This window comes from Epinephelus fuscoguttatus, linkage group LG11 (assembly GCF_011397635.1).
Source record: "Epinephelus fuscoguttatus linkage group LG11, E.fuscoguttatus.final_Chr_v1".
NCBI classification, from domain to species: Eukaryota; Metazoa; Chordata; class Actinopteri; order Perciformes; family Serranidae; genus Epinephelus; species Epinephelus fuscoguttatus.
In genome coordinates this window covers 26729246-26757029 of record NC_064762.1, presented here as the reverse complement: position 1 = coordinate 26757029, position 27784 = coordinate 26729246, and the positions used below count along the sequence as shown (strand labels likewise).

The 27784-nt window shown below is 40.7% G+C and overlaps 1 protein-coding gene across 1 annotated transcript; it reads right to left on the bottom strand.

Annotated features, from left to right (window-relative positions):
* Window positions 1-1788: 1788 nt before the first annotated feature.
* On the bottom strand, window positions 1789-27466 carry LOC125897474 (dihydropyrimidinase-related protein 5-like). The gene is made up of 14 exons (XM_049590822.1): window positions 27190-27466; window positions 16489-16603; window positions 14756-14905; window positions 9260-9418; window positions 8120-8299; window positions 7803-7871; window positions 6658-6702; window positions 6499-6574; window positions 6241-6397; window positions 5997-6138; window positions 5744-5886; window positions 5439-5646; window positions 4551-4728; window positions 1789-4459 (listed from the first exon to the last, which is right to left on the bottom strand). The coding sequence occupies exons 2-14, from the start codon at window positions 16585-16587 to the stop codon at window positions 4374-4376; spliced, it is 1692 nt and encodes a 563-aa protein (XP_049446779.1). The 5' UTR covers window positions 16588-16603; window positions 27190-27466; the 3' UTR covers window positions 1789-4373.
* Between the last annotated feature and the right edge of the window lie 318 nt (window positions 27467-27784).

The following is a 27784-nucleotide window of genomic DNA, read 5'->3' as shown; positions in this document are numbered from 1 at the left end:
CCATGCTGAGCTGGGGAAAGTATTCAGATCCTGACAGGGGCGTAATCACGTATTTAACCTACACCTTCTCCCACGAGGAGAGTCGGGAATTCCCCCAGGATAATTTTTAGAGACTGAACAGCAAAACGGATAATTTTAGAGCATTTCGAGACAAAAATCTTAGAGCAGGTGTTCTCAAAGTTTCATATCACTGAGTGCCATTTTAGCTTGCCAGCATTTTATTGAGGGCCATGCAGGGAAAGTGCACACACTATGACCTTTTTATGACTTACATCATGACTTTTATGACAATTTTTAAGGCTTACTTACACTTATCAACAGTGATATCTCTTACATAACACTCATATTCTAGTGTTCCACCTTTTAATACATTTGAAAGTAATGACATGGAGACAGAAAAGTGTCTGACACTGATTGTATGTATCCACAGCAGTTGAGTAACAGCCTCTGCTGGGGTACAGCAACATGATTTGGACAATCCACAGGCAGAGCTGCAATACACTGTAATATTAGGACAAGTAGTAAAATAATGTTAGTTTAATAATAGTAGAATAAGCAATTATTTTTTTTATAGATGCTACTGACTTTTTTACAAAAAAAAAAGATTGGGATGATGTGTTGGCCTTTTTGAGAGCATATATAGCATATGGCACCAATTTTAATTTGATGAGAGTTCATCTTTTAACACAGGCTTATTTCAAAGGTGACAGTCTCTCATGAGGGCCCATTCTCCACCCAACACGTTACTGGAGGGCCCACTCTCTCTACGGGCCCTTGCACCTCATGGGTCCCAGTGCATCTGCACCGCCTACACTGTCCATGTTTACGCCCCTGTTGCCTAGGATCTTTAAGTGAAGTAGAAGCCTATACTACTGGGTAGATGAGTTTTATATATGTAAAAGTAAACTAGTAACTAAGAGTCACATAAATGTAGTTTGCCGTCCAATGTGATCCAAGCCTGCTATATATTTTATGGCAGGTCATCCTGGGTGCAGCCTGATTACATAAAACTAAATGAAGCTATCAATTGCTTCATCCAGCTAGCACTGAGATTTCGTACAAGGAAGTGAGTTTGTCCCATGGGTTTAAAAAGGATTTTGGTTAGAATCTGTACAGGTTTGCATGGTCTTATATGTAAGATAAACATTTAGACAACTCAAGCTTTAGTATATTTTTTGTATGTGACACATAATAAATGGTTTCTTCCTTCATTGTCTGGTCACAATTTTTGTTTTCATGCAACCTTTAAGATTTTTATTGCTTGTAATTTGTAATAGGTTTTATATTATTATATTGCCTTTTTCGATTGTAACTGTAAACTGATTAGTTGCTTAATTGAAGGTCCACTGTGTAGGATTTTGCAGCACATATTAGCAGAAACAGAATAATAATATGAATAATTATGTTTTCATTGGTTTATAATCACCTCAAATCATTGTGTTTTTGTTACCTTAAAATATGCAGTTTATATTTACATATGGAGCTGGTCCTCCACCCTTCACTGAAGAAGCCCAGAATGGACAAATCAAACACTGACTTTAAACAGAGCCATTTGTGTTTTCGTGTCAGCCACATTAGTTCTCCCACACAACTGACACATGGGAGAAGTTTCAGTTGGGTGCAATCTGCAACCTCACCACTAGATGGCACTAAATGCTACACTGCACCTTTAATTTTTGGCTAAATTGTACTTTTTTCTTTTTTATAAATAGTACAACTGTGACCACAAAGCTTTTGAGGCATTTCAGTAAAAACCATTGACACACAGGAAGAATCAAGATGTGTTTTTTCTCACTTTATTCTTTTGCTGTTATTCGTGGTAAGAAACAAGCAGCCACTTACAGATTCAACAGGTTCACTGTCCAACACAACAAGAATCTACAAACACGCACAGCCACTGACCAGTCACAGTGCCTTCAAAACAACAAAACCATCCAACGATAAAACAATGTTGTTGTTGGTAAGAGTAAAAAACAGCACCAGTTGTTGTGAGCCTGTGGGGAGAGTTCACCCCTCCTCCGCCTCTGTGTGGTGCTCATCATGCATGGGTGTGGCATGGGTGATTCACATTGGCACATTTATTCTTTCAACTAAAAAAACAGAACAAACATACTAAATATATAGTTCACAGACGAGAAGACGTGTTCATGTATAAATATAATACTGATAGGCAGGAATGAGACATCGTCAGGAGGTGAGAGGATCAGTGGGGTTTCCTTTAGCCTGTGCAGCTCAATCGTCCTGCTCTGTGGAGACTCACTGCTCTGATACCAATCCCTTTTATTTTCCCACAAACAGGAAGCTCACTTTCAAGATATGGCCCACGAGATGCTGCTGAAAATCAACAACATAACATAGCTTCTCTTGATTACTTACTTGGCCTTCTGTTGACATTCTGTGGCCTCATTTATCACTTGTGCATACGGACAGTTTTGTACATTAAACACTCGTTTCCACACAGAGACTCTGTTTTATCAGATTCTTTTTGTGCTTGATGATATGCGAACATTTAAAACTACTAATGTTCATGAGTATGTAATAAGCCCCTGGTGGGAGACAAGTGTAGTCACAGATAAACCACTTGCCAAATTAGATGTCCTACGATTGGACAATTTATACTCAGGATTATCGTTCTTTTCAGATGAGTTTCATTTAAATCAAACAGCATTCTTGTTCTTAAAGAAAGCCACTTGTTTAAACCTCTCTGTCTCTGCTATTTGTCCATTTCTCTCAAAGCTGCTACTTTTTCCAAATGAAATAGTCCTTACAATAGTCATTAAAGCTGCATTGATGGCGACTTGATGAATCAAAGTCCAATATTCACTCTCCTTCTAACTGTTTTGGTCTTCCACCAGCTTCTGACAGAAAACTCATGTCTCTTTAGCAGCTGATGTTCCATTCTTCTCACTGGCTATTGACTCACTTTGTCTATTTATCTGTTTTCGGTGCTGGAAAGGCAGCATACGACAAGTTCATCAGAGCTTTACTGCTGTAAACAGGGTTACTGAAAGCAGCAAGAGTGAACCAAAACAGTAAAATTGTGCACTTTAAAACCAAAACAATGAGCTGAAAGATGCTAAAATGAGAGCTGTTAGTGATGTTTTATCACTTTTTCTTTATGTAAATGAGCCTCTTTATGCTATTTTCAGTTGATTTGAGTCTTTCCTATGCCTTTTTACGCTGAAATGTAGAGTTTCTTTTGTACACATTTTGATAAATGAGGCCTCCTGGTGTTTTTAGCAGCTCCTGTTTTCACTCAGAAAGCTCTAAGTGATCTCCTCAGCGAAAGAGAAGGCACTGCGTTAAACTTCATTGATGAAAATCACGCAAGCATATTACGATCTGTATTATCAGCAGCAGTAACAGAAAGCATTTTCCTCTTGTTGTCCCCACTTTGATCTTTAAATCAAATACTCTTCATGACTGCTTTAAGAAACTGACTTCTCTTCAGTCTTCTAGCACTTTGCAAGGTCTACAGACACCACCTTTTCATGACAGATTACACTGAGCTGTTGTGGGATCAATACTGGCCCACAAGTTTTAAACTTCTGTGACTCAGTCTATAGACCCTGCTACGTTGCAGGTGAGGCAGGATGTTTTTTGGGATATGTGAGTGTTGTTTCAGGCAGTGAAAACAAAAGGATGGATAGGGTCGAGTCGGACTCTATTTAGAGAGTGTAGCTGTAAAATCACACAGTGTTTGAAGCAGTTGGATTTCATCACCACACAGCACAGTTCACCCGTTGGAAATAAAAACACTGTCTGGGGAACCCACGGTGCAGCAGGAAGTCGAGCGAAGTGGGTGATTAATCACAAACAGAATCCACGCACGTCTTCATATGAGTCTAAAGCTATGGTGTCAACAGTGTACTGTATGTTTGTGTGTGTGTGTGTGTGTGTGTGTGTGACGGGGGTATAATAGATATTTCACTGAATCCAGTTTCACTATTTTCAAATAATTCAGTCGACATCACTTCGGTTCAAACCATTAAAAACTGTACTGGTTTTGATCTTTCACAGTTTAGTTTGCGATTCTTCACGGGATACGAGCAGGGTGAGGATGAGCAGACTTTGTCAATGTTAGTATGATCAGCTTGAATTTGGCAAAACATTTTTAATTCATAGATAGCCCTTCACTCTCACATAATTAATCAGGTCAGTCTCTCTAATTAAAACACAAATTAGATTTGTAAAAGTCACTTTGGCAGATCACTGATCATCAGTTAAGTCTTCACCAATCACAGACGAGTGCTTCAATTTATTTTCCTCTCTTAACTTTAAATCCTGTGATTGAAAATCAGTGCAGTTTTCCTGGTTGCGCAGATTTATACAAAACAAGTAGACTTGGACGGGTGAAGCTCCGGCAGCAGCGATTACCAGATACCACTGGAGCGTCCACCGGGTGGAGCCAGAATCCGGGCTGAGGACCTCTTCGGGATGTGGTCATCGACCTGAGACCCTTAGAGAAAAACATAACAACATCATCACCACAATCACAGCTATGAAGGTTTTTACCAAACAACCACAATGTTAGTTTTATTTCAGCCTACCTGAGAGGCTAAAGGACGACTCATGGAGGTCTCGAACTCCCTGGTGCGCCCGAGGACAGGGTTTGTTGCCCGCCTCTCCGTCTACGGGGCCCAGCCCGAGCTCCTTCTTCATGGTGTTTACCACCTTGGCCACATCACCAGAGTAGGGATCCCTGTCGACCCCTTTATAAGTCTGAGTCTGAAACAGAGAGGGAGGAGGTGAGAGGTTGAGAGTAAATACAGTATAGACACATACACAGATACAGGCTTAGATTTAAAATGAGCAGACCAGCTAAACCTGACCCCAAATATTCTGTACGTGCGCTCCCAGATGTTGTTGCATCTCTGTTGCAAGACTTAAACTTAGACATCTAACAGTGAGCACAGCTAAGAAAAAGTAAAAACAAGAAAACTACAGCAAGTACAATCTGAATTTCACAAATATATACAGATGAATTATTCACAAGTAACAAGCCCTGAGTATAAAAACATGGAGTGAGACAAAGCTGACATTCTGGGATATATAAATAACTTGATTCCCAGCACAGAAAGTATCAAAAAGCACTTCACATTCATTAGCAGTCTAAAGCATCCAGTGAAGCTAAGACAGAGCAGAAGCCCTGCAGTGGCTGTGTGGAAGAGGTTTTTGCAGACAGCAACAGCAGCAGCAGCAGCAGCAGCAGCAGCAGCAGAAAAACAGTGTCAGCGCGCAGAGAGAGCAGGAGCATTAAATCCTTTATACAGACTGTCAAATCAGTGCAGTTAGACACAGCATGATGGGTGTGTTTGCAGGAGTTTGGCTGTCAGCTGACGCAGCAAAGCATGACATGAACCCTGGTGTCAGAACTGCTTAACTTTTTGAGGAACTTGTCTTTATAATGTAATCAGAGTGATAGAAAGTGAGCACACCTTTTCCCTCTGCACCATCTTCTTGTAGAGGTAGTCAGGGAAGGTACGTTGAGGGTAGAACTTTCCGGATCCTTCGGCACACATGAACACGCCGTTCTCACACACCAAACGTCCTCGGCTGATGGTGACCAGGGGCACACCATGGCAGCGCAATCCCTCATACAGGTTGAAGTCCCCTCCCTGCACCTGAGTGCCCACAGAGATCGTCCTGCACAAACAGAAGAGCCGTCAATACCAGTGTGTTTGTTCTGCACTACATTAAGCCACAGCGACACATCTACTGTGTTGGTGGTACAACTGCGTACCTTGTTGCATCTGGGTCCCAGACCACCACATCAGCATCAGCGCCGGGGATGATGCGACCCTTGCGTGGGTACAGGTTGTAGATCTTCGCGGCGTTAGAGCTCGTCACTGCCACAAAACGGTTCTCATCCATTTTTCCTGTAACCTGCATTGAAAACATGTAACAGGGTTCCAACATATTTGACCAATGAATTTTCAAAACTGTGTGTGTGTGTGTGTGTGTGTGTGTGTGTGTGTGCGTGTGTGTGTACGTACCACTCCCCTCTCCCAAATGACACTCATCCTGTCCTGGACTCCAGCCACTCCATGAGGGATCTTTGTGAAGTCCTCCTTGCCCAAAGCTCTCTGCTTGATGGTAAACGGACGGTGCTCTGATGCCACGACACTCAGAGTGTCACTAGAAAAAATAACAAAAAAAAAAACAGGATGTGCATGTCATTGACCTCCTACAGTCAGTACCGTATTTTATGGACACATTTTTATCTGTCTGCACACATACCTTCCCAGCAGGCCCATGAGGTAGTTGGGGGTGTTGGGGTCGAGGCGGAGAGGAGGGACAATGACATGGGCGGCGGCGTGAGCCCAGTCCTGGTGGTAATACTGCATCCCATTCAGCACGGCATGAGCTACTGTGGTCTCTGCGTGGACCACCTTACCTGCAGAGACAGAAAGAAGAGTGGTTTGTCACAAGAAGATCGTCTGCTTCATATCATCACCACTGTCACAGTTTTCATGCTAGTATTTTTAGTCAGCTCACCTTGAATCTTAGCAGCAGCAATCATGTCTCCAGCAGCCATACTGGATACATTCACCAGGTAGATCGGGCAGTGAGCCTGAAATCACAAGTGGATTAGTTTAATCTGTGACATACAGACACCTGCACACACTGGATATTGAAATCTGGTTTTGTGTTTACCCTGTTGGCGATGGTGACGGCTCTGTGAGTAGCCTCAGACTCCAGCTGTAGAAAATAAGACAGAGAATGTTCATAAGCACTCAATTTATATTTAAGAGCTTTTCATGAACTTCTATCTACAATATGTGGGTGGTCAAGGTCAGAATACATTCACATACATTTCACTTTAGACCAATTAGTCAGAAAAGCTGGATCTTTGTGTTTCACCTTTTAAATTACTTCAGCATGGTTGAGTTCTTTCTTTTACACAACCTGTTCAAGGTGGTAATGTTGAGCCTTAATTCCATCTCGCTGTTCTGTACAAAAGGTACCAACACTGAGTGGGGAGACAAAGCTATTCCGCCCCTAAGCCAGCAGTGGAGGTAGCAACGGCGCCAAATTGACGTATACAAGGGACAATTGGTAAGACGGGACAAGTGCGACATGTGCGACCTAGCAAACAATGTGACCCACCACTGAGAGATTTTAAAAGCAGTAAGTAGTAGTTAGCAGCTAGCTCAAAACAGATGAAAAGCAACTGAAAAAAAATGTCTGCAAGTTGGGGAGAAGTCCAGGAGCTCCTTACCCTCTGAGCAAAGAACAAGATCAACCACCATATAACAGGGATGTAAATTGCATATGCCATGTTATGCCATTCTTATTGCTAAGAAAGTGCTGCCCGACACGTATGTTATGTGACATAAAATGCTGACGGTATTGTGTTAGAGGTCATGTCTGTCATGCCTCTCTTGCTTCCAGAATGTCAGTATGCTAACTAAAATCACACACTGGGATGGCATTATGCTTGCATTGTTTGGTTCTTTGTAAAAAGAGCTGTCCAATCATGGGATCTCTATGTAAAACTGGCGATATCATCTCCATCCAGCCACTCACTGTTTTTCAATAACAAATTGAGCCACAGAAATCATCATTCCTAAAAGTTTTGTCAAAGTCATGCTTCCAATTTCCCTTTCTAATATTCATAGTGATGAAAACACAGCAACAGCAATACCCTTACATTTATGTTTTATTATTAACATTTCAAGCAAAGGGAAAAAAAAGACAGAAAATCCAAACTGCTTTAAATTCACTTAACTTCTCTGGCAATGCAATACTGTAATGAAAAATAACTGAGCGACAAGAAATACCCTGTGTAGTAAATTTACCTCCTCTGGTCGACTGATCTCAATACCCTCTGGTCCACTGATGCCCAAATCCAGAGCCTCTTTGGCACCCTAGCAAAACACACACACATTCAGTTTAATTCAGAAACTGTTTCTTACACATACAGATGACCACAGCTTCTGTAATTTTTCTACATTAAGTGGCCAAAATAGCTTGTGTATATCATTTCAGGCATAAAAATATTTTTCACAATGAATGAACTTTTATGACAGACATAAAAAGTCATTTTGGCTGTGCTGAACATCTCTTATTAAAAGTAAAACATGGAGGAATATGTGATTGGTTATCTGATGTGCACCTCTGCCACCAGCTCTCCATTCTCAGCATGGACACGAGCGATGGCTCCGATGTCCTTACAGGTCTGCAGCGTCTGGTAGAGCTCTGAGTCCCTCAACATCATCATGTCTTTGTAGGCCATGAACATCTGGAAAGAGTTAACGCCATGCTCCCTCACCAGGGTCTCCATCTCGCTGCGCACCTGATCACAGGACAAAGGTCAGAGGTCAAGGAGACAGTTGTGGTTTGTATCGGCAAAGGCAGACAGGGGAGAGCATCAGCCAGTGTTAATGTAATGCAGGGAGACTGTGTGTTTTAGTGTGTGAGTTAGTGTGTGTGTGTGTGTGTTTGTTATATGGGGCATGAAATGAGCTTGGAGAGCATCCAGAGTGAGATCACATTGCAGTCATTCACCACATAGAAATGTATTTAATTCACTCAAAATGCATTCACAGAAACTATATGGTAAAATAAAATACTTAAACTACACTGCAGTGAAAGGAGACATCAAATCATTTAATCAATTTATATTACTTAAGTGTAAGTTATTATAAACACTGCTTATGTATAAGAGATCAATAACACATCATTGAATCACTGTAAACTGAAATCTCTGGGTTTTTATCTAACAAATGAGACACAAAACATCATTTAGAGGCACTGGGAATTCTAAATGGACATTTTAAAATATTTCCTGACCTTTAATTTACATAATAATTGATCAGTTAGTTGCCAATAACACTTATTTGAAGCCCTAGTTGCCATTACATCATAGTATTACAAGGATGTTGTTAACAGATAAGTTCAGACAATCTAGAGTTAAACATTTTAATATATGTAATAAGATGTGGCATAAAGTCAGCAGATGATACAACACAGATATTAAAGCCAAAGGCTAAATGAGACACGTTGACTCATAGAATCTGCCTAATGTGCCCACTGAGCATGTGTATTAACCTAGTTCATGTAAGGTTTAATCTAGGTCATTACACATTTCACCCAGAAATGAAAATGGTTTGGTTGATTTATTATTCATTCAGCGAGGAGAAAAGCTTGAGGAGTAAAACATACAAAGAAAGATATCTGTTTAGAAACGACAAAGATATGAGTGTTTTATGGCTGTGCACTGCATCTCACATGTTGCCCTCTCTGTGGGTCTTACCTTTGGCCCCCACCAAGTCACCCCAACATGCAGAGCGTAGTCACAGCACGCCTTAGCGTCAGCCAGGGCTCGGCAATTCTCGTAGGCATCCAGCAGGGAGCAGTGTTGTTCAGGCAGGACCAGAGCCATCACCATGGTGGTACCACCCATCAGAGCCGCCTGGGTGAGGTAAAGGGGGGTGAGGAGAGGTGAGGAAGGAAGGAGGGAGACAGAAAATGGGAGGCAGAGGAAGAGAAGAGAGAGATTGATTAGAGGACAGAACAATGGTTCCAGCGTAAAGCACATAGACACTGTTTGTCCTGGTAACAATGAGCAATAGTCCTTCCTTATGGACTGTTTTCTCTTCATCATAAAGTCTATTTGTTACGAGTTGTGTAAACTGATTTTTTCAAACACGGATGATGCACAAACACTGACTTGGCTGTTCAAAATGTTCAAAACATTGAGTTAGTTTAAGCTTGTAGCATTTCTTTTCATTATTCTGATTCTCTGTGTACAATTAAAAAAATATATTGATGTTTGATGCATAGCAGTGTACTGTGATCCTATATGGAAATCCTATATGGAAAAATCAGTTTCCATTTATCTGCATACATCTTAAGTCTTAACTCATCTAAATTTCTCATATTGCTCTCTAGAGCCCTATTCACACAAGACTAGCATCACCTGAGGATCTCTGGTCATTTGTAATAATTGCAGAAGTCGTGTGTGATCTTAATCCTGTGTAAATCTGCTATGTCCATAATTGTGCAAGTAAAAATTCGACAGCAAATAGCCTACCATATCAGCCTACCATATTTTGCAAAACACAGGTCATGGGACAATATTAATCGTGTGTGAACTGGCATGTCTGTGAGTTGGGGTTATTTTTAGGTGTTTTGTTTCTCCGCACCTTTTTTCTGCCTCTATCCCAAACAAAAATTATGGAGGCTGCGTTGGCAATTATAAATGAAAGTTTGACAGCATCCCACTGAGCAAGCAACGTCTGTGGACGTCCAAGACTAGTTGATATCACGTCTGTGGACATGATATCAACTAGTCTTGGACGTCCACAGACGTTACAAAATCTTGTGTGTATCATATGCAAGGATAAATTTGGGTAAAAAACAGACTTTGCTTATCCCGTGCAAATGCTCCGCACAAAACACAGAGATGTGAGAAGGTCATTTCTAAACCACATGAGATCCCCTGGTAATACTCATCCTGTGCGAACAGGGCTTATGAAAAGATATGTGATTCTTGTATCTTCTGTTCAGTCTGCATCTGTTTTAAAATCAACACAACTGATAATGAGGAAAGAGGTTTGTTTTCTCAGTATATTTCCTATATCAAGAAATTATATTCCATTTCACTGCATCCAGTTAATGTTGTTCATTTGCTCCCTTTAGAGAAACCGCTCCGTGCTTCAGGTTTACAAATACCATACAAAATGAGATCAGGAGAAGAAAACATTAGTAAAGCGCACCAAAGGAGAGCATTTGCAAGAACTTCAAAAGTCTCCTTCTTAGGAAAGCCAAAAATAAAAATAATAAACTTCTGAACCTGACGCCTGTTTTTCACACTCTAAGACAAACCAAAAAATATGAGAGGGAGGAGAAGAGGATGTGAAAGGGACTGATGAAGGCAGGGAGAAAGTTAGAGAGGACAAGATATAGAAAAGAATGAGAGGAAGGATGGAGGACTCATGAAGTGAAGGGAGTGGTCTGCAGTGACTCGCATGAGTTGGCTGAATGGTAAATGCACTTTTGCGTAGCCATGACAACAGATACTGCTCAGCCATGCCTGTCACATGTCCCCACCCTCCTCCTCCTCCTCTTCCTCCTCCACGTCCTCCATCCAGAATTACACTGACAGTCTCCCATTCAATATCCTCTAACAGAGTCTAACAGGAATATTGCTCTGAGGTGTGATGTGAAAAACTGTTCATAAAACAGGAAATGAACAGAGAAAAGTACAAACATTGCTTTTGTAATGTGCCCTGCTCCTGAAGACTTTCATCAATTCATTTTAAGCTCATATCATAAAAAGGCAAAACAAAATGGCCTACATTTTATATTATTTCTACAACATACCCTAAATGAAATGTTCCTAAATTTGAACACAACCCTGGTTTAAGTGTCAGCATGGAGTCGTTCTTCCATGCTCCAGACGTGCTGCAGACACAGACAGGTTCTTTTGAATGACAGCTCCACCAGCCAACGAGCTATCAGGTTTCCGTAGTAACCAGTCCGAATCATCTGCAGCGTCAGCATCAGAGGTCTCTGCATACGTGTGTGCATTAAGAGTGTCATTGATCACTGTCACTATCAGTGTGTGTGTCTATGTGTGTGTGTGTGTGTGTGTGTGTGTGTGTGTGTGTGTGTGTGTGTGTCGGAGCTCAGGGGACGTGGACACAGCTGGGGATTTGGGGATTTATAGTGTCTATCTGCACGGCCTTAATTAAGATTTACTGCCAGTGCACTTCTCAAAAAAGAGGGATTGCGTGAGTAGAGAAAGAGAAAGAAACAACCTAGCAGAACAGAAGAGCTTAAGGGAGATAAAAATGTGGTTTTTGCATCCTTGTGAAGCCATGTATATATTTTTATTACTAAATATTATAGTGGAGCATTTTCATAAATGTGAGGGCTGCAGAGGCCAGTAGCAGACTTTCTGCCAAGCTGAAATAAAGAAACTGTCTGCAGGATTAAATATCTTTCATCCTGCCCTGTTTCCTCTTTTTAGACTGACTCTGGAACTACAGTCACCGAATAAACATCCAAATTTAGACTGTTCTACTTTTCAAATGTGCTAAAGAGATCAAACAAATACCTAATCATCAGTGACAGGCAGGTCGTACTACGTAATCAGCTGGTATTGTTCTGACGAAACTATTTGTAACTGGTGTTGCTGAGCAGAATAAAACCATCATGCAGTGTAGAAACCAGGCCAGGCTAGATGTCTATCATGCAGTTTTTAGACATTTCAATAAAGATGACAGAAACAGATTAATTGATGTATTTTGATGGTCCATAATGTAAGAAAACACACACATTTCAATCCATATGGTGTAGCTGATTCTGTTATACATCCTGTTATAACACACCATCATCTCATCGACTTAGTTGAGATGATGGCTCCCCCCTTTGGTTTCTTAAACATGTTCCTGATCATTGACATTACAGCCAAAGTGGATGGTGACACATAAACCCCAAACATTGTTTTATCATGAATCTCCTCCTCTATTAAAGACCCCCAACCCCTACTGTGAAGATAATCCCCTGAAAAGAAAGTGAAACAGACAGACAGAGAGAAGGGGGGACTTGACTGATCTGAGGGGATGAGAGGATCTCTGTATGTTGGACTCTGTGAGTGCATATCAGTGTCAGACAGATTACTACTGCAGCTCTCTGATCAGCCTCTATCAGCACCTCTCATACTTCACTTTACTGCTGAACACCTTTCATCCCCTCCTCCTCCTCCTCCTCCTCCTCCTTGCCCTCATCTCCCTCTCCTGCCTGCAGAGACATTAAACGGCATGCTGGGAGAGACACAGAGCTGATCTGCCATTTTAGCAGAATATTTGTCCTTCATGAGCAAATCTGATCTGATCTGATCCATGGCATAAAATCTGAAATTCTAATTTTTTCACTATGATCGATCAGTACTGCACTTTAAAGACCCTAAGAAAACCTAAGTACAGAGTGTGTGCAGTACACTGTATTCCGTAGGTAGTTAATAGTACAAATAAAGTGTTGGAGGTTTCAGGTTTTAAAGGTGGTTAAAAAAAACACTGATCATTTTCGCTTGATTACCAAAGCCCCAAAAATGTATACCTTTAATAATTCCTGTGGCAACTCGACTAAAACTCTCATCAACTTTCATCTTCCTGTCTGGTAGGAGATTTGTGAAATTATTGAAGGTCTCTATACTTATAAACACCGTGCAAATACTGAGTTAAAACCAGCCTAAATATTGTTTGTGGGTTTTAGGTGTACAAATAAGAAATTTAATATATTTCAGCATGCAGCAGATGCTTTATCAAACTCTTACATTGAATAAAACATGTATTCTTTTCCTGACTAATTTATTTGATAGTGTGTTTATCTGAGTGAGATCTGTTAAAGTTAAGTGTACACACAATACAGCTCAATATCTGGACACAAAACCTCAATACAAGGTGCACAACTGCAAATATAAACAGCTCTGTATCTACACTGCATGTTCTCCACCAGTCATCCAATTCAGAGCTCAGAGGAGAGTAATGGGTGACACAGGAGGGGGTGAGGCAGAGGAAACAGCAGGGAAGAGAGGAGAGGAGGAAGGACAGAAAGCGTGAGAGGGAGCAAACTGTTACAAAATGGTGGGAGGGAGGGAAGAGGATGCGGAGAGAAATAGTTTTGGGGTTCATCACAATTGCACATGAGCTGTTGCCGCAGCAACGCAGTCACCGTAGAGACCACACAATACTGCTATGTTCATGCGTGCACGCACACACACACACACACACACACACACACATTTGCCCCCTCTGATTTCCACACTAAGAGCGGGGGTTAGTTGCCATGGTAGCGAGGTCAGTGGGTAGGGGCTGATGATTGGGGGGTTGTTGCCGGGGTAAAGCTGGCATATGGACGATTCAATCCCCCCAAATTCCTCTCACTGCACTTCAGTTGGCATTCCATCAGAGTCAGACCTCATTTCATGAAGATACAGCACTGCAGAAATCCTGCAGGTAATATTGTTTACCACAAAATCTTACATACGCAAATTTAATGGCTCTACTTGCAGGACTGTAATAGTACTAAACAGAATGAAAGCAAACATGCAAACTGTGGCTGCATGGATGGAACTAAAAGGATTTTCAGGAGTGTTTGGCCAAACTACTGTTCAAAAATCTAAATCCCAATTTAAATCACAAGAGCTGCAATTCTTATATCTTGTACCTTGTGTGTACAAAAACTGCGACATCTTCATATATCCAGTGGTTGCCCATGACTTTAACCCCCCCAGTGATAAAAATATCTCAACAACAACAAAAACAGCCCACAACATCCTTCAGCACGTACTGCTGCAGGCAACAATTACACTCCCTCTTCAGAATTTTTAAGTCTCCTAATTATTAAATCATCCACTCTGCTCTGAGTCTCAGTGGAAAACATGCTGAGCATCCATAGGAAATGAACTAATAAACCCAGTGCGACTGAACAGCTGTGTGCGTGGAAAACGAGAAGGATTCAAACAGAAACTACTGACAGCTGTTTGCTTCCTATAGGCCGAGTGTGACAACACATGTGGTCATTAGTTTTGATGAATGTATGAAGCTGAACACAGGGTGAGGACCAGCCTGTAGACAGGACAAGAGAGTGAGAGCATGTCTGTGTGTGACAGCTGTCTCTGCTTTCTAAATGTGTTTAATCACAAGCATGATGACAGGCCTAGTCCTAGCACAGTCCTGTATGTGTGTGTTCTGTGTGTGTGTGTGTGTGTGTGTGTGTGTGTGTGTGTGTGTGTGTGTACCTTGGTCCCACTGTAGAAGTCATCCTGAATGCTGGCGTTCATAAAAGTCTGCTGCAGATGCACGCTGGTGTCTATTCCGCCTGGCAACACCAGCTTTCCAGAGGCGTCAATCACCTTAGCCCCACCTGGTATCATCAGTTCCTTTCCAACCTGCCAGAGAGAGCACAGGTTATACAAATTATACAACTTCATTATTATGTATCTGAACCACAAAATATGTCAGACTAATATAGAAAATGAACTAAACAGTGTTTGGGTGAATGTACTTTTAATGTAGTCCATTAAATTGTGAACAGAGACTGAGTGGGATTATTAAAGAGGACCCATCAAAGGCTCTTTGGTTAAGACAGGTTTTACATAGCATATTATACCACGGCCACAGAAACAACATTCAGCTTTAATTTTTCTTTGGAGCAAATGTTAGAATGCTAACAGATTGTGAGCATGGTAAACATTCTAAATGTCAGCACTGCTACTGTGAGCATGTAAGCATCATAGACTATACAAAAACAATGGATGTAGCCACCGTGACATCACCCGTTGGTTTGTGGACTCCCATTTTGAAGCCTCAGCAATTTGGTTATCGCCACCTTGGATTTTTTAAATCATAAGTGACCAGATTTGAACGAGAGGGTGGAGCTGTGGAAGGGGCAAGGGGTGGATCGGACTCATAGACTGAAGTGACGCCTTGCAGATAGCCTGTCACTCAAAGCGGACTGCCCTTACTTATGCAATTAGCTTAAAGCCCTGTTTTGCCCTTGTACCACTTCACAGAGCTGCTAACATGACTGGAGACTCGTACCCTTGTATCAGGTGACCACAACACCTAAATTCACTGCCTTTTTAAATTAATTTCTAACTCTAATATTACTCATTTCAGCTGTTAATAGACTCCTCCTCCATGCTTGAGTGGAAGTATCATGGAGCTGGAAGAGAAACATGACTCTCCTTTGTATTGTAGTGCTCTTAACCTTCAACTTAGACATTTTTATTTAAATATCTAGACACCTTGTCGTGTATTCTCACCTACACAATGCCCAGCAAATCAGAATAAACAATCTTATTCACGTGTTTTTCTTAAGTTCTTCCAATACTGCTGGCATCTTATGCGTCCTGGAATCACCACGTTCTTTATAGCAGCTTGAGGGTTGTTTCCCTGAGCATGGTAATATATAGAATTTTCTTAAAATCATTCTTAAAACCTTCTTCAAAGTAACATTTCAGTTACAGTATAATTCAAAACTGAGGAACCATTTTAAACATAACATAATGGATCAGGATCCTCTCAACAATACAGTTGATGGAAATAAGCATTAACACAGTCTATGAAAAAGCTCATGTGCTGCCATGGCAGTGGAGTTTCAGTAGGAGTACAGCTAAGCTTTCCAGGTTTCTGAGTCAAATGCATCCTCTTCACGTGAACTGATGCTTATTTCCATGACAACATTCTGTGGGCTAATTATAGCCTTCACTATCATCATGTGGGGCCACTGAGTTCAGTGAGCAGTTCATTCTCCTCATACTGTATTATTGTGAAATGAGTCACACTAACAGCTGTGGATACACCGGACAGTGAGTGTGTGGGTCACAGTGAGTGTGTGTGTGTGTGTGTGTGTGTGTGTGTGTGTGTTGGTGCATGAAAGGCAGAAATGTGTAAAGAGGAATAAAGGATGCAGTGTACATTTAACATGTGCGATAGAGTAAAAATGCATTTGTATGTAAATGTGGTCTACCTGCTGAATGATGCCGTTCTCAATGTAGACATCTGCTTCCTGGGTGAAGTCATCATTGACTACCTTCCCTCCTTTGATGAGGATACGCATCGACCCCATGTTGGCAGCCACAGACCTACCAGAGGAACAAAAAAATGCATTTAACATCAATATTACATTACAAAGGTGTTAACAGAGTTCTGTACAGGCAGAAAATGACCAAGAAAATGTTGCTGACTGACTAATTTGTCATGTTTGAGTTGCAGCCCAACTGAAATCCACCCATCTTTTCAGCTCTGAGCACTCCTTCCTCAGGCATATCCATTGTCACTGTGCCCAAATCCATTTCACTACAAAGTAAATAATATTTGCCAAATGCTAATCATTGTATGCTCCCTCCTTCCCACTTTCGACTTCACCAAGAGTCACCTATTTGTAAGAGATGCTGCATACAAGCACAGGAAGACTGAGCTTTGAAAAACACACATGGTTTGAGCGGAGTCTAATCAAGATTACATAGGTGACAAAAGCAGTTCCAGTGGGGAAGGAGCAACAGATTTATTTGACAACATCATTCTATGACAAAGAGGTAGATAGGAAGTAGTTCTGACAGAGAGGGATAGTGAAGAAATGTTTCAGGTTTCACTAAAACTACAATCAAGGAGAACACTTTTTTTTGAAAAACCTGGCCATGCACCTTTAGTTAGTTGCAGGAATTCAGCCTTTACAAAGATCCTTTCTCATTGTGCTTCCCCAACACATCTAAGGCCGCTGCCAACAAGAATGCATTCAAGAGGGTAAACAGCATCCTGACTGAGTGGTGTATTGTTGCCTTAGACACTAAGTGCCAAGTCTCATATGAGGCTTGTGGCAGTGAATGTGTGTCATAACCTTTGTCGCAGACATTAAAAGTTTCCACTCAAGCACAAGGGGACAGTCGTTTATAATTACCCCAGTCTTGTATTTTCTGCTGAGTTACTGTTCCAGACACAAATTCAGTCTTTTTCTGTCTCTGGAGAGAGAAAACTTCCTCCAAGCTTTTAGTGTGTCAGCTCGGCCTATGAAATATTAAGAGGTGAGCAGAGGATCTATAATTTACAAATCTATTACAGAATATAACAGAATGTCAGAGTTCTGCAAGGACTGATGGAACGCAGAGGCTTTTTAAAGTAACCCACTTACCTCACCAGCTTTATGAACTGAATGAGGAAGGGGAAAAACGTGTTTTAAATGAACTTTATTTGAATGATTTTGCAGTTCTCCTACTCAAGTATGATGAAAAGGAATCAAATATAACTTCAGTTTTTAGAGGAAACATAAAACATGGGAAATGAAAAGAGCTAAAATGATTAGTCAAACAGTAAAGTAACTATTTTATAACAACATTTTCATAATTGATGATTCGTTTCAGTCCTTTTTAGGGGAAATACCCAAAACATTTCCTTGTTTTAGCTTTCCCAGTGTGAGGATTTGCTGTATTTCTTTGTCTTATGTGACAGTAAACTGAATATTTTTTGGGCTTTGAAGTGTTAGTTGGACAAAATAAGCAATCTGAAGATGCCATCTGGGTCTTTAGAGAACTTTTATGGACATTTCTCACTCTTTTCTCACCTTTTCTCAAACAAAAAAATAACACCAGATTAATCAATGATGAAAATAATTGTTAGTTGCAGTCCTTTGTTCTACAAATAAAAAATAAGGTGAATTTAATGTTTCTACAGGGCTTTTGGTTAAAAACATGGATCTAATTAACCTAATTTTAGGGATTTCTACTGTATTTTGCACAATGAGCACTTTTCAAAATGAATGCCCGGTGGTATTTGTGATCTTATCCCTGCCCCCTCCTTTACAAAAGATAATGATAACTTCTGGCAATGGTAATTTCAGGTTGTGTTAGTTACTGTACAGTACATGTCGTACTCAGTTCATGTGCTTTGGGAGATTTATATAGACCCCTTTTTCAACACTGGCTCCTAATGTTTCATTTTTAAAACACATTTTTATAATTAAAGTAATAAAGCTCAGTCTTATAGTTTGGCATTTTAAGACGATTTTGCTGTATTGTCTGCTTCTTTCAAGTGCCCTGATGTAACCAGATAAACTTGGCATATTGTATGTGACCTAAATGATAGGTTTCAGCTAAACCTGCAAATTTCTGCACCAAATAAAATCAATTCTGCCCAGTTTGTATGGCTTTTGTATTCTTATGAATATCCACATATTTCAAGTATACTTTAAATGAAAAGTGTATTTTTTTCACATGAGTTTTACTAAGTATCAAGCAACAATATGGGTTACCTTCACATGATTATTGAAAAAAGCAGCATGAGCAAGTCTAATGGGATCAACAAACTGAGAGCTTCTTCTACAAACATCTCTCTGTGTGTGCATGTGTGTATTCTGCATGGATGGCTGTATGCAATGTGTTTGATGGCAGGACACAATGGCCTCCCAGTCACAAAGAATCAAACTCAAAGAGATGGAGGAGAATAGGAGAGGAAGGAGAGGAAAGAGAGGAGGGGAAGAGAACAGTGGACAGAATAATGAGGAGAGAAATTTGTACCGTGACCAGATTACACTAAAATTGGTCCAAAGAGTAGAAAACTGGGTAGTAAATCACTTAAAGAAATATATTAGGTTTTGGTTTTCCTGCTGGTCAATAACTTTATAGGGAATAAAAACATACCCAAATCTTCCACGTATGGTCTAATGGCCTTTCAGTGCTCCATCCTAACTCTTTTGCTCAGTTCTAACAATATTCATTGCTCTAAACACGCTGTTTTTGAAATATATGATCATCAAAGAAGAGAATAAGAACAGTTATTCACAGGAAAAATGATCATACTATCTAGGTTTTCTCTGAGGCATATCATAAGCCTATTGTTTCAGCACTGAACAGAAATCATTTGGCACCAAGTCAGACTCCAGTCGATCTCAGAGAAGATTGAAAGAAGGGGTGAGAAAAGATAGAGAACTTAAAAAAGAGAGGCAAAGTAATAAGGATGGCCACAGAGAGAGATGAGTCCACTGATAGAGGAAGAGTAGAAGGGGATGATTGTGTATGGATGAAAGATAAAGTGATCGTGGTAAACATGGTGGTGATGGAGGAGAGGGGGTGCAGTATGGAAAGCAGTGCCCTAAAGGCCTGGCAGCCACAATAAAAGACTGGTTTCCCAGGAGATGGGAACTGGAGTGCTTTCAGTGGAAGGGCCTACAGACACACACACACACACACACACACACACACACACACACACACACACACACACACGCACAGACACAAACAACTGCATGTCATAGTAGTGTGGTGAAGCATACTAAAAAACTAAGACTGATTTTCCAGTTAAAGCTCTTGTGATGGACATGAAACTATTTTTCCTCCTACTTTGGATCATTTCAAATAAAATCTCTACCTGTTTGACCTTTGTAGCCTTTAACTGTAGTGCCTCCATCAGGCAAAACCAGTTTAATGTAACAATTTTCATTCCTGTAGACAATAAAACCATTTTAAGTGCTGTAATGTAGTTTAAAATGTTTTTGTTGACTCGTATCACACGCTGCTGTCTGACAAGCTACTGTTTCCAACCACAGCATCCGTAGGCTGGTGTTCATGCATCGATCTAACTGCCACTGAGTTACTCCCACTACCTTCTGTCATAAAGTCTATCCATTTAATCTGTGGGTTATATAAAGGCCTAAATAAGAATCACATTAATTATGTATAAATGGCTGTACACTGGCCTATTCTCAACTGAGGTGTAAATACTGCATTTGTTTGTTTGTTTGTTTATTATATTGAATGTCTACAACGTACTTAATATATTAAGGAAATGGAAACACTTCAGTTAATATCTAACACAACAGCTGTGAAATATTCTGCCCCCGTTCAGTGAAAAGAAGATGCAGCTGTGCAGAAGATTAAAGGATGCAGATTTTTGACAAATGACCCACATATGAGTCTTTTAGGTGGTACTGATGCAGCAGCTGGACCTCTATCACTTGCGCAGGAAGGGAACTGTCACATGTTACAACAAATCCAATGGAAACTGACACCATACTGGCAACAAACTGGAAACAGTGGAGGATTACAGTAAACACAGTTTGCCAGTTTTATCCATTTCAGTGCTTTGCTGGCATTATGCTAAATCCTGATGTCACTGCCAGATATAAACAACATGACTAAAACCTGTTTCTGGCAAACACAAAATGACAACAAATGCTCTGAGTGACACTGATCAGTCACTTACATTTACTGGACCAATGACATGCAGTGTCTGTCTGACATGCAGAGTGATGTTTACATGAAATTCCAGCCCCTATTTCTGTTATTTACAAGCTGAAGCTGCTGTTGTCACTATTTTCCGGTCAGCTCCGTCCCGAACCCACACAGCTGACTGACTGTGAGTGGGAGCAGGAACGCTGACTAAACAGACCTCGGCACCGGACACTGGGAGCTTTGTGTGTCTGTGAGGACTGTAAGCCAAAGGAAATTAAAGTCAAGTTATATAATTGACATTCTGGACAGTGACACCTTTAACACTCACAAACACACACAGTGAGCGAGCCCTCCAGCTGCTCACAGGAAGGGAGCATTTGAATCGCAGCGCCCGTTGCATGTTAGAAACAGATTTTTTACAAAAAGATGTGGGGCAACATGATGAGATGTGATAGGAGGTGACAGAGGAGACGATATAGGACATAAGGCAACAAGAGGTGCTATGATGAATGTGCCGTGATGTGAAGTGATGTGATGTGAGGTGTCATGAGGAGTGGGCCAGCTAGTTTGGGTGGGCTTGGTGTTTCACTTCACATTTGTGAGGTCATACGGTATAAAGTCTGAAGCTGCTCTATTGACAACGAATGGTGAAAGATGTTATAGATGTCGCTGAGAGCACCCAGCACAATGTCCTGAGTATATAGGAACATTTTCTTTTTCAGAGCTGTGAACACTACAATAGAATAAAACTCAACTAGACATAAAAAAGAAAAAAAAACACAAAATCAGTCTCTCTTTCATTGTCAGTAGAGCAGCTCCAGATTTTCTACTTGATGACATCACAAGATTAAGACTTCTCTGGTTTTTGGTTTTGAGAGACAGTAGCTCATATTCATAAATATAGATTAAACTTTCCTTGGCCATGGGAATAACATGTTGGAATTTGTAATTTAGGTGGTGTTGCCCTTTGATGTGGACGCCGCCTAAAACAGCTGACTTTGTCATCTGTAGTGTTTGTGTGGCCTCAATGAACTGCATCCAAAAAACTCCAAAGACCAGCATGCCACAGATCTATTTTAGACTTGTGCAGTGCAGGTGTGTGTGTTTTTGTGTGTGTGTGTGTGTGTGTGTGTGTGTGTGTGTGTGTGTGTGTTCGCTTTCTGCTGTGTCATAGCGGCTAGTGGGTATGACAGACCGACAGACAGAGAGAGACACACAAAGCCAAACAGTGACACACCAGGCAGCATTTCTCACTCACCCTGCGACCAGCTGCTTCAGCACACACATGCACATGCATACGCATACACACACAAACACACACTATAGACACACGTGCACAATCAGTTCCCACACGCACAAACATACATTATGCTGACACACAGACACACCCTGAATTTTCTCTCCATGCAGACAGTTTTTTTAATGGAGGTGTTAATTAATAATGAATGAGGAGCAGCAGGCTGAATTAGTCCAGACTCCCAAAGTCATATCGTCACAGTGTCACACGTTTTCATACCAGCATAATATACCAGAGGCACAGCCACTTCTCAGTGTCCTTTAAAAAATCTCAACGCCAGTCTTTCGGACGCAAACTGTTCTTGCATCATAAACAATATTATACAAGAAAAGAATGCACAAAAACGCCCCACATCATCTATTTTTTCGTCATCTTTTTTGCCATTGTCCAATTGGATGATTTGAGAGGCGGGCTGTCTGTGGTGGTCACGACATCAAGTTTACAGTTGGTAAACAATGGAGGGGAAAGTGGTGGTAGCAGTTGCTAGAGAGCTGTACGGCCCGACGATAGACAGCAGGTTGTCAAACTGCCCCTAAGTCATCATAAAATATGCCTGGAAACGTCCATCATCGAGGCGAAGCTCCTGGACCAACTGGTGGTACTCCCCGTGATCCACCCTCTTTTTTAGGGTCTCATGTACCCACACAGATCTCCGTTTCCCTGTGTCCAAGAACCTATTAGCTGACAGCCTCTCACCCTCAACCACAGCTACAGCAAGTACCCTTTGCCTCAACATTTTAGGAATACTGATTACTGTCAAATAACAAAAAAATAAATAAAATAAACAGTTGATTGATTACACAGGAAGGAGGTGAGTCTGTGGTTGCCTGGCAACAATAAAAAAGCGCAAGAAGCGTTTTTTTCACTAGCTGCATTCAAATTTTATTTATTTTTTAAAAAGGTAGCGTGGCATGCCTTGCGTATTGCAACCTTTGTGTGACTTAGGGGACTTAGGAAGCATTTATTATTCACTACCCTGTTGGCCCGTCGGCTGATTCTCCTCAATTGGAAACTCCCCAGTCCCCACTCGCATTCTCGTTGGGTTCGTGAGGTGCTTTATAATTTGAAGCTCAAAAGACTCAGGTTTACACTAAAAGGCTCGGTGAAATCATTTCATGTTACTTAGGATCCTTTTCTGAATCACATACATCCTCTAGACTTTTCCTCTGAGTTGGAGGATTGATAGGTGTAATTGTTCATTTACTTTTTGTTTATTTTTATTCAGTATCATTTAACCTTTATTTCTTATTTTTTAATTTATTATTATTTTTCAATTCCTTTTGTACTTATTTATTATTATTATTATTTTTTTTTCATTTCTATTTTTGAACTGCTCTTTACATCTATTTCTTTCTCTCTTATTTGGGTTTTGAGTGATTGGCCTGGCAGTGGGTTTGTTTGTTTTTTCTTTACCTGATGCTGTATATCACATTGTCTTGTCTAAAATGTTCAAAATGTTCTATAAATAAAGTTGGGGGGAAAAAAAGTGTCTCTATGTGTCAGCCCTGTGATAGTCTGGTGACCTGTCCAGGGTGTACCCCGCATCTCACCCAATGTCAGCTGTGATAGGCTCCGGGCCCATAAAGATGAAGAACAGCCATATCTATTTTCAGATAAAGTCTGCATGTTTAGAAACAGTTCAGATGTGACATATTAGCTGCTGACATCCTCAGATGTCTAATTTTGAGCAAGTGCAAGCTACATGTGTGGCCTGGAAATGTATGTGTGTGTGTGTTCATGCATGTTGTAAGTGAGAAGAAAGGAGCGGACAGCTGCTGACTCCTGCTCAATCTGGAAAGTAATCGCCACAGGGAGGGATGGTGTGCACTGTCTGTTTGTGTGTTAATGTGTGTGTATGTGTGTCATTACCTTGACTGTGTGTGAGGAGAGGTATTTAAAAAAGCCAGAACAAACGTGCATCAGACAACTTCACAACCAATTGGAGATAAGAATAGACATCTCACACAGACACACAGACACAGACACAGACACAGACACACACACACACACACACACAGGATGAGGTTTAAAGAGTTTTAGCTGCTATTGGATGACCATGGATGAATAAGCCATTAGTGAATCACACACACATAAACATAGACATAGACAATAACAACAGCGGTCACTTAACTAACTAGGCCATCACTCGGAGGATTAGGGCCGTCTCTCTATCTCTCTCTGTGCACTCTTTTATCACGCTATCATTTCACATTTTTGTCAGAGGCAGGCAGGTCTGTCATCTTTATATCAATCCATCTTTCTCTCTTCTTGCTGCTCACGCTCCTCTGTCTCAGGCAAATTTTAGCCATATTTGTTTTGTCTGACCTTTGATCTTTCCTCTTCTACTTAGATTCAGAGAGGAATATTGTACTTTTTACTGCACTACATTTATTTGACTCGTGTCCACCTCATTCCTAGGCCCTATGATATCTTGCATGAATTATGGGCACGACCTCTGGCACTAAACCTAAACTGGATTTTTCCAGTAATGGTACCCGATGCAGTGCTAATCCTCTATTCTAGAGCGAATAGGAAATAAAATTTGTGGAACGCACTACCTGTTACACCTCAGATGGGGGTAACATGATCATACCTCCGCCATCTTTGACAGCCATCTCGAAGTATTGGTTGCTCTGTTAACATATTGTTACATATATTTAACACGGCCCGAGCTAGCTTATGGTAATTACTGACTTCCTCTAAAAGATTATATATGTTTTCTTACGACTCATAAACAGATGTTAACGCATTTGGTGAACAATTATCCTAATTCAGTATTAATTTTGGCTCCATGTCAGGTGAATAAACATGATGTTTCCCATTCCACCCAGTTGCCTTAATGACACAGTTTACATGTTTTTGTAACTGTTGACTTATTAAATCAGACTTCTACCAAGTGAAACTTAACCCCAATTTAGCAGCGAACCTCAGTAATATCAGTAATATAAAGTAGCAGTAAAATAAATTACTTCAGGCATTCATTCTACATAATCTGAAAGAAGTACAGCAATTCAGTAACTCATTCTCAGCCTAGATGCCCAAATACGTAATTCAAGGTATGCTGCTGAGTTAATTTTTTACCCGGCAACTTTCTAATGTAGGTTGAGAATGCAGTCATACAGGGAAAGACAAAAGAAAACTCTTTTGGCCTTATAATTTCTCATGTCATTCCAAGCATGTGAAAACATGAAGACAGGTGTCAACCTATTTGACCTGTAGGTAGGCGATGGAAACTGTACTGTTGGTTACAGGAGCTAATTCCTTTTTGTTCTGGTTGCACGTTCAACACAATGTTGTTAAAGCAACAAATTTAGCTTAGACTGGTTGTTAGTTACATTACAGACATGTATAGTGCAAAAGGTACCAGAGTGCCGCAAGGACATTTTAGAAGATGCTAATTTAATGGTGGTTAAATATCTGTTAAACAACAAAGTAGCTGAACCAATTACTTGACTGAAAGATTCAGTGTGTAGGGTTTAGGACATCTATTGGCAGAAATGGTATATAATATTCATAACTATGTTTTCAATATTTTATAATCACCTGAAAATAAGAACAGTTCTGTTTTCATTACCTTATAATGAGCTGTTTATATCGACATACAGAGCAGATCCTCTCCTACAGAAGCCCAGAATGTACAAATTAAATACTGGCTCTAGATAGGGCCACTCGCATTTCTGCATCAGCCATCGTAGTGCTCATACATGCTTAGCACGGGGAGAAGATTCAGTTCTGCAACCTCACTGCTAGATGTCATTAAATTCTACACACTGGACCTTTAACGATTTGTCGATAGACATTAATATACTGTTTCAGTCATTTATTAAACATCCTGACCTCCTATTATTTGTATTATTTGCAAGGCAATCTCAGCTGACACTGGGCAAGATGTTGGGTCAGGTGTCAGCTCCACCTCTGTCACAGAACTAACACATATAGACAGACACCATTCACACCTCTGGACAAGTAAGAGTCACAATCACAGTAGTTTAACCTGCACGTCTTTGGACTGTGGGAGGAAACGAAAGCAGGCGAAGAGAGACTCAGCCATAATTTTATGTGGAGAAGATGCAGTACTCCACCCAGAAACCCTCTAGCTCACTGGATAAACGTGCTGCCCATTTACTGAATAGTTATTCTTTTTACTACACCCTCTCAAATGTAAGGATTGGCCTCTTTTGTGCTTCATATTGATGCAAATGCATGATGTGTTCATATAGATCTTTTAGCATTTACAAGATTATGCAACTGATAAAACGTGATTCATTATACTGTTTATGATAATGACAGATGCAACCCTAATGGAACACAGCATGTGTAGGCAAACAGATTACGTCATGTGATTAGGATGCTGTCTAATATATTCAATTCACTGTGCTGCACTGAGGACCCCTGGAGCCCCCCTAAAGCATCCTCGAGGATCCTTAAAGCAAAGATGTGAAGGCCTCAATTCCTCCTGATCCACAAAACCAGAGCAGGTCTGCATGCACAAAAAACCCTCGGTACAAAGAAGATCAAATCACCTGTTCAGTTCACACCACACACACATACACACTCCAGCAGTCTCGTTTGTATGCATGACGCCTCCAAACCCTCCTCTTCATCATCATCATCATCATCATCACTGTGACTCAATGTATTTGGTAGAACAGAGACAAACCTATAAACGAATATGAGACTTACATAACGGCTGACACACACACACACACACACACACACACACACACCAACACAAATTGCACACAGCCTTATTGCACTGATGGCACGCCACATACAAGCGCGCGCACACACACATATATTTCGTCGCTGAGAGGCACATGATGCTAGCTTGCAACATTTATTAGTTTATCTCAGAAATAGCGTCATGTAAAATTCAAACAATGTCATTTAAAATATCAGTGAAGAAAAGGCTCGCATTAATTAATTCACATTCATATGTAGGGGGAGAGACACGTCAGTGGATGACTGAAGATATAAATTAATACGCAGATATTAAGCTAACATTAATGTAACGTTAGCAGGTGGAAAATTAACGGTTATTAACGTTTCAATCCTGCGGTTATTAACGTCAGACGACGTATTATCAATCATTTTAACGGTCTAAATCTGAATATTAACAATTAATTCCTCCCAGTCTTGACAAACACTACTAGTTTTTATAAAATAAGCCCTGACATCTTAATTTTTCTCATTATTTTTGGCTCCTTACCCTTTTTCTTCCAGATTCCCAGAGCCTCCTCTGCGGGAGCTTCTCACTGTTGCCCAGCACTAGCCGAGTGCGCGAGGAGGACAGCTGGCACAGTGCGAGCCGCAGATGCTTCAATCAGTCCTGCAGCAGCCAATCAGAAGCCACTTCGACCAGAGCAACGGAGAAACTGACCAATAGGAGACGAGACGTGTCTGGCGGAGGGGTCTCCTCTGCTCAGTAGACAGGGGCGTGTCTGCTGCCTCCAGAGACATGTTACCTTCAAATGCTGTCGGACAGATGAAGATAATTTGCAAATTGCGAATGTTCTTCATGATTAAATCGAATCAGTGAGGTACAGGTAATAAAAACGTAAACTATTAACCACAACCACTATTAATCAGTGCTGTATCTATGGAGAAACTATGCATTATTGTGATAAATACCATGAGAGCACAAAAGCAGTAAATGTTGTTAGGCCACTTCAGAGGCACTGCACCCCAAGAAAATACTAGAGGACACGATTCAGTTAAATATTTTAATAAGGTGCAAACGACCTCTTCATGAGATATGGATCATAAAAAGCATGAGAGGCTCAGAATCTCTCCCTCCCAGAGAG

What these genes read in the sequence shown, in the direction of transcription:
- LOC125897474 (XM_049590822.1), bottom strand. Translation starts at nt 16,587, where the DNA reads ATGGGGTCGATGCGTATCCTCATCAAAGGAGGGAAGGTAGTCAATGAT. An exon ending in TGCTGCTGCTAAGATTCAAG is followed by an intron (nt 6,398 to 6,498) that starts GTGAGCTGACTA and finishes CTGTCTCTGCAG; the next exon opens with GTAAGGTGGTCCACGCAGAG. An exon ending in TGGGACCCAGATGCAACAAG is followed by an intron (nt 5,647 to 5,743) that starts GTACGCAGTTGT and finishes CTGTTTGTGCAG; the next exon opens with GACGATCTCTGTGGGCACTC.